The sequence below is a fragment of the Elephantulus edwardii genome, unplaced genomic scaffold (genome assembly GCF_000299155.1).
Source record: "Elephantulus edwardii isolate Elephantulus edwardi_28Jun2011 unplaced genomic scaffold, EleEdw1.0 scaffold00047, whole genome shotgun sequence".
Classification (NCBI taxonomy): Eukaryota; Metazoa; Chordata; class Mammalia; order Macroscelidea; family Macroscelididae; genus Elephantulus; species Elephantulus edwardii.
The window spans coordinates 16,625,894-16,633,759 of record NW_006399797.1 but is presented as its reverse complement, the minus strand read 5'-3'; the positions used below and the strand labels follow the sequence as shown (position 1 = coordinate 16,633,759).

The 7,866-nt window shown below is 35.3% G+C and overlaps 1 protein-coding gene across 1 annotated transcript; it reads right to left on the bottom strand.

Moving 5' to 3' along the window:
- Positions 1-808: 808 nt before the first annotated feature.
- On the bottom strand, positions 809-7,607 carry FRS2 (fibroblast growth factor receptor substrate 2). Its single transcript, XM_006886081.1, has 5 exons — positions 7,537-7,607; positions 5,787-5,973; positions 4,608-4,766; positions 3,954-4,117; positions 809-1,759 (listed from the first exon to the last, which is right to left on the bottom strand). The coding sequence occupies exons 1-5, from the start codon at positions 7,600-7,602 to the stop codon at positions 809-811; spliced, it is 1,527 nt and encodes a 508-aa protein (XP_006886143.1). The 5' UTR covers positions 7,603-7,607.
- Between the last annotated feature and the right edge of the window lie 259 nt (positions 7,608-7,866).

Here is a 7,866-nt window from a genome sequence, read left to right as displayed (position 1 = left end):
AATAATCTATAGGATAAAAAATGTCAAAAGAATATAGTTCATATTTTCAAATGTTTTTGGGTAAAGTGACCTGAGACTGATTCTTGAGCCTATTATGATTCTGATTAAGATACTTGGGTGTGCCCTTCAAATGGCAGCATGAGATGAGTAAACAAAAAAAAAAACCTCCTTCTTGCCTTTCTAAACAAACAGACGAGAAATCATATTCACAGATAGAGGGCTCTTTTTAGTAACGCTGAAGGCAGGCAAAGGAGCTGACTGGTATGTAAGGAGGTGCGGTACTTATATTTCCTTTATGTAGGTTTTGGCTCAAGTAAAAAAGCTGTTAATGAAGGAAATAAAATAATTCCTCATGTAACATGCTGGCGGTCACACACTGTGAATAGTGAATCTACAGATATTACTTTCAAAGTCTAGCGTTATCTGTTAGCAATACACATTATCAAGAGGCTTTATAAAAGGTTTTAAATGCCAATCATGACTTAGACATGAAGAATATGCATAAGTTTATAGTCTTGACAAAAATCAACCAGCATGTCACTCACTTCAACTCTTGTTTTAAGTAGGCACTGTGAAAATGGGAATGCTGCTATACAATGGGTAGTATATAATGAAATTAGTGTGTTTTTTTAAAATGAGTACCTGCTCTACATTAATTCCCTTTAGTTAAAGAAGCACATGAAAGATTCAGAAAAAAAAATATCATCAGTCTATAAAAGGAGTTAGTGTTTAGAAATGAAAATGAAACACTTGCATCTTCATTTTTAAAAACTTCACAAAGGTGCAAACAATATAATGCTTTCCAGGCTCACATGGGCAGATCAGTACTATTGTGTCTAGTTTTCCTCGATGTACCATCATCTCGTGGCAGTGCTTTCTGCAAATTTGACATAGCAGCAGTTCTCTCGATGTCTATCACAGCATACAACTCTGTGCGCCTGGTAGGGGTTTGTGGAAGGGGAGTGGTAGGCGTTTTTGGAGTCTGAGGGTTGTCAGAATCACTGCCACCTTCCAAGTCAACTTGTATATAATTGAGCTGCCTATGTTCTAAACTGGGGCGTCTGATATCAAAGTTAAAGACTGTGGGTGTACAGTCCCGACGCCTTGAATATTCTATTTTGTGAGCACTTGCTGGTACTGTTACATTCTCTGTATTTACATAGTTATGCATTGGGTCTAGGTTATTATGGTAGCCATTTAGAGATGGAGTCTTTGGTCCTAAGTTGTCATCTTCATCCCTACTTAGTTTGCGGGCTTCCCAAACAGGAGGCAAAGATGGTAAATTTTCATAGTTTAATAATGCAGTTCTCCTCTGAGCGGAATTGTTGATATTCTGGGTATCTGAGGTACTGGTGGATGTCAGACGACCTCTCCTGACCCCTGAGGCACTAGGGATAGATAGCCCATTTATATTTTCATACACTAGTTTATTAACAGAGGGTGTATCTCTTCGTTCATCACTGTCATAACCAGTGTCCCATTCTGTGTTATTTGCTCCACTTCCACTAACATGATCTCTTCCAAGTTGCTCCAGTTTCTCTTTTTCCATTAATTGCTTTTGAACAGGAGTTGGTCCTAAAACAAACTTGACTCCTTCAGGCTCAAGAAGAATCTGAGGGTTCCTGTCTTCAATACTACTTGGTTCCTCTTTCGGTGTGCTGCTTTCAGCATTAGAAATCCTTGCCTCCAATGGGATATGCACACTTGTTCGGTTTTTCCGTTCTTCCTGCACACCTGTAGTGTTGACATAAGTATGTACCTGAAGGAAATAAGAAAGTAAATCAGTAACCTGTGTAAACACCAAAACAAAAAAATGCTGGCCACATCAGTTAATTTTACTGACCACTTTCTCTCTAAATGCCCTTCTACTTCAAGCTTTTATGTTTGCATTCCTTGTTTTCTAACTGATAAAAAGGAGTAGGTGTGTTATGTTTAGAAATGTCTTAACTTGAAAAAAAATAACTACTTTAAAATAACATGCAGTGTCAGAGTTGATAATGTAAAACAAGTATTCTGTTAAAAATAGATTAAGGAAGGTACACAACAACAACAACGACAAACCTTCATTACCTAAAAAACTCGTAATAGCTTAAGTGTTTAAAAAATAAAGTCTTCTTTGATGCAAAAAAAATAGATTAAGAAAAAAACATAGTTTACATTTTGTTATTGTTCAAGAAATTTTCATTACAACATAGCATTTCTTTCCCCTCCCCCAGTTTTATTGAAAAAAATTTTATTGGTTTGCATATAATGTTTCATATATATCGTGACTGTGCATGAACTTTGTGTTTTGTACAATTATTCATCTACATATAATTGGTAAAATTAATTACAGTTGCTCTATGCCTCATTTTTTTTTTATTAATTTTAGTGAAAGTTTACAGAGACTTAGGATTTCCATTCATTCATTGTTGCACTTTTCACCCTGCTCACCACCCCCCACCCAATTCACTCTTCTCTGCGAAAAGTAAAAGAAAAATTCTTTCCTTGTTATACAATCCTTCCCCCCAGGTCCACTCCACTGTGCAGCCTTCATTCTGGACTCCTGTCATGACAATAATACCTAATCACATATTCCTTTTAAACAGTTCTCTCCCTCATCTAAAACATAGCATTTCTAATGGATTGAATTGCATTATGTCCATCTGCACTTTCCCCCACATTCCAGTATGTGCTATAAATCCTAATTCAATGTTTATGGACACAATCTCAACTGGTAACAGGATTTTTTTTATGTTAATGAAGACTTCTCAATGTAGAGTATGTCTTAATCAAGGAGACACAGATGAGGAAAGACAGATGTCATATGGAGATCCTTCCATGAATGCTATGAAGCTGAAATAAGGGCATTCCCCTAGATTAGACAACAGAGCATCTTTCCCTAGAACAAATCCTAAAATTGGACCTCTAGTCTCATAAACTGTGAGAAAATATCTGTTCATTAAAGCCATCTTCTACTTGTGCTATTTCGTTAAAGCAGCACTAAGAAACTAAGAGTATTAAGATGTAATTTCAGTAATAAGAAATCTCAAAAAAGACACACTTATCACTATTTATAGATTATATGTAAAATTTATAGCCTTAAAACTCTATGGGGCAGTTCAATTCTGTCCTATAGGGTTGCAAGTCAGAATCAACTCAGGGGCAGTGGGTTAGTATGAAATTAACATTATTTACAATACCTCAATGGCATTTTTGTAGCTGATATTTAAGAACTCTGGTGGCCTAGCAGGCAAGGAGTTGTAAATGCAAGGGGTTACAATCTACCTGCTTTTCCTAAAAAGAAAGATGGTTAAGGTCCTCCCATGTGATTTATAGCCTCTCAAGACCCTCTGGTGTGTGAGCTATGAGTTGGTTCCAACTCAACAGCAATGAGTAAGTACATAAAATCTTAAAAACTCAAAAATCATAAGAAAATAGGAAAACATAATCTTGCAAATACAATAAAGAATTTAAAAATTATTAAATAAAGAACCTAAAGATAGTGATACAAAATACTGAGTCTTAATAATGAACAGTCATGAAGTTTACAAAAGTGGAAATAATTAATATGTAGACAATATTCGGCCAGATATTTAATTTTGCAAATAAAAATGTGCCAGAAACATGGAACAATTCCATAACAACAATAAAATCTACCCTTCTGCTAAGAGTCTAATCATAAAGACTAAAACATGAAAAGCTGCATAAATTCTTAATCCACTGAAGGTTATTATAGTGAGAACTTGCGCAAACCACTTTAAAAGTAAATTACTGTAAACATTTGCCCTTGGGCAAGTTATCTCAGCAAATGCATAAAATTCCCTTGAGTCTTCACTATAAAAGCAATTCCTAAGTAATGAAAATGAAATTCAAAGGGAAAATAATCTTCAAGTATTACGTTAGTGTACTTTATCTTAGTAATCCTTGAATACTACCCAATCATCATCAGTTATACAGATGTACATGCTTACTTGTTCCTCAGCCACAAGCAAAGGATGTGTAGATTCTTCACCTACTGAAGGCAAGCGTGCACTTCCTACTGAAGGATGTCTGCTTGAAGGATGAGACGAACCATCTCCAAACGAGGGATATCGGGGATATCCATTAGGTAAGTTCTGAGCAGCAAACCCTGGAGCTGAAAATTTTTTGTTTATCGGTTTAATCAGGAAATAGGGAGTATGGAAGACAATAAGAAATCTGCACTGAGAAGACTAAGGAAGGCATTTCTGGAAATAACGGTAGAAATGAGGGTGTAAATAGTCCCCATGCCACTTTTCCAATTATATTAGATAATATTGAACATTGCTGTTTTCCTATTTAAAATACTAAAAATGTTTAGATTATATCCAAAAATTTTTGAACATTGATAGTTATTATACTTAAGTTAGGAGAACTCTGGTACTGGAGTCCATAAGGAATTGTATTGCTAATCCAAAGGCCATACCTTTCTGGTGGTTTAAATCTACCAGTGGCACCTTGGGGAGAAAGACAGACAATCTACTTTCAGGATCAGCTATGGGTTGGTTCCAACTTGATGGCAATGAGTTAAGTCAGTAAACTTAGGGTTAGCCAATAGTGATTTCTGGTATGTTATTAAAAATATGACAATGAAAATGTGTACTCACTTGTAGGTGTTCGAGGTGTTCTGGGGACTTCCAAATCTGTCTGATGATTATTCCTTTCTACAACTGGTTCTTCCACCACATTTATACTATTATTTTGCATAATCTCTTGCAACATGTTAAATAACTCTTCTGCACGAGCACATTTAAAGGCAAAGATTCCTTTAAATATAAAGCAAAGGGGAAACCAGTTACTAAGAATCACCACCTATCAAGGCATTTTGTGCACCAATAGCAAGAATGGTCTTTTAAAGAAATATCTGACAAATAAGATAAACCCAGTTTCAATACAAAGAACCCAAAAGAAAGTCCACAGTTAAATTTGCATTTATATAAGGGTTCAAATCAAAGTAGAAAAAGCAAAGTTGCAAATTTACTCCTCTTCTGAACAGAAGAGAGAGCACAATTTGCCATTATCAAGATAAACACAAATCTTTTGATAAGCCTCTTATTGCTTGTTGTTGTTATGTGCCGTCAAGCCGCTTGCGACTCATAGCGACCCTATGGACAACATCCCTAAACTCTTCTCTGTCCTGTGCCAATCTCACCATCTCTGATACACCCATTCCGATTACCCCAGTCACTGAATCAATCCACCTCATAGGGGGCCTTGCCCTACTGTGCTGTCCTTCCCACCAAGCATGATATCCCTCTCCAAGGACCTGTCCCTCCTTGCAACATGTCCAAAGTATGTTAGACCGAGCCTTAGAATCCTTGCCTTCAAGGAGCAGCCCGGATTGCTAGATGTTTTATAATTATTTTGTTTAATTATGATAGTAATTCTATGATAAAGGTATTATTACCATTCTAATTTTACATAAAACAAATATGAAACCCAGCAGGGATCATGTGATTTGCCAAGGTAATTTACTCCACTAGCATTAGCAAATAAATGAACTATGTTTAACTCTGAAGTTTAAGGCCTTCCTTCTAAAAGCAAGCAATAATGATAGAGATGCATAGTTAATTAACTCTTGATTATTCCTTTACCAAAAGTCTTAATGTTGGCAGGAATAAAAATTCTTGACAGAGAAAATATGCTTAACAAATGTTTGTTACATGGATCCCCTTAATAAGTGAATTTTTCTTTTAGGAGAAAATAAAAGTATTAATTTAAACACCATATAGTATAATTGAAAGAACAATAGTTTAAGAAGAAAAAAAACCAAAAGCTCAATCTACCTTGTCCAGTTTGACACCTTCGACCACTTTCAAAAGAAAAAAGATTTGAATCATAGCCATAGCGTCGCAGGCAGAGGTAGTGCCATTTTACTGAGTCACGTTTACGGGTGTATAAAATCAACTCTGTGTCTGTAAGCTCCATTATGCCAGAACCTAACTCATTCCCATCATCATCCACATTAATGACCTAAAAAAGAAGGTTTTATTAGTGCTAAAATAATTCTTCCACTTAATAGAGGACATTTATTTTGTAAATTCATCAGGAAAATGCATTGTTGTTGATTGGTTCAGTGATGCAATCATTAGTTCAACTTTAGACTGTATGATGCTTTTGTAGTATGGACTATTGTAGCAATATATTTTCTGGTTTTCTATCTGAAAGGAATTTATATTCCACTGGTTGGTCAAAGTATGTAAACACAGGAAGTTAACACAGAACTAAACTGCATATGATTAACTGGCAAGTGAATATAATAGAGACAGCAAAACTAGTTTATGGCTACTGGAAAAGTCTTCAGATAGCAAGCGGAAGGACTTTGGATAAATTTAGATGTAAGAAAGCAAAATTGAAGAGTAAGGCATTGTTGTGGGCCATCAGTTAGAAATGGCTCATAGCTAACTCTCTACTGGGTTTTCAGAGGCTGTAATCACACAAGGAGGAGTCTGCCCATCTTTCTCCTACAGAGCAGTCAAAAGATTTAAACCATAAGTCTTCAGGTTGGCAGAGTAGCTCCTTATCACTAGGTCATCAGAGCTACCAAAGATGGTGTAGGAACATCATTAAGACAGACGCTAAGGCAGAAATAAAGAAGGTATGTTTCAAATAGATAAAAGTAACACTGGCACAAATTACGAAAGGGATGGGCTCTGTACTGTAAAGATTAAAGAAATGTTTCAAGACTAAGAACAAACATTTATGGCCAATTTATTATATAACTGGAACTAAATGAAGCGCTTTATTTTCCTCATTTAATCTCCACAATAATCCTAGAGTGAAGATAACAGTATTTTTCATATTGTACAGAAAAGGAACTAGTTTATGATAATATAACAACCTGTCCAAGGTCACAAAAACTGTAATAAAGTGATTTATACTTAAGTTTGTCTGATCTGACGACTATAATTCAGAACAAAATGAGGTTAAATTATAAAACACTAAACAGTTGTGAATGAATAGGAAATAGCATTAACTCTATGGATAGCATAATATCAAGAAGTTTCAGGTGCTAATGAAAGAAGACAACTAATTTTAAGACAAGGTTTACAGGGGTAACTGAAAGTAGAGTCTAGTTAAGAGATTAACCAGGCTTAAAGTGGTCAGGGTTTAAATGCTACTGTTGTCTACTGCTGAGTCCTAACTGACTAATCGCTAACCCTCCAGCAAGGTTTTCAGAGGCAGTAAAGTGCATGAGAGGAGACTTTTCATCTTTCTCCCAAGAAACAGCTGGAGGATTCAAACTGCATGCCGCTGGTATGGCAGCGTAGCTCCTTACCATCAGAGCTTCTTAAGGGGTAGTAAGAGGACTAAAGAGAAACTTTTAAAAGAAGTATCACAACAACTATATGGTTAAAATTAAAAAAGATTCCACATTGTTATTAAGAAAATGTCATTAGCTTTAAGTAAAACAAGAAAAAGCAGAGTAGAAATAAAGGATGAAGACATAAAAATGAGGTGTGTAGAGATAGTATTACTGAAATAAATGAACAACAAACAGCCAGTGAGAGTTATTAATCAACTAATTTTACTGACCTTAAACTTGTTCCGATGGTTATCTGGGACGGTGTCTTTATCTGGACAGCTACAACAGCTACCCATGGCTTCTTCAGAAGACCATGTGAGCTCTACATAAAAAATAATTTGGAAACAATTATTAGAAGTAGGATATAAAAATCCTAAACCACAAAAATACTTTAGAAGTCATTAATACACTAATTAAATAATAATACTGAATCAACACAATAAAATATTTTGGTTAGAAAAAAAATCATTAATACATGTCCTGCATTGCTTTGATATTTAATAAGAAAGAAACAGAAGTCCAAGAAGGTACATAGTTTGTCCTACATTTCACATTACTTG

Bases quoted from the DNA above. Each gene is read 5' to 3' on its own strand.
- FRS2 (XM_006886081.1), bottom strand. From the start codon at position 7,602: ATGGGTAGCTGTTGTAGCTGTCCAGATAAAGACACCGTCCCAGATAAC. The intron at 5,974-7,536 runs GTCAGTAAAATT...CTTCTTTTTTAG, and splicing joins ACCATCGGAACAAGTTTAAG to GTCATTAATGTGGATGATGA. The intron at 4,118-4,607 runs GTGAGTACACAT...AAAAATTTTCAG, and splicing joins AACACCTCGAACACCTACAA to CTCCAGGGTTTGCTGCTCAG.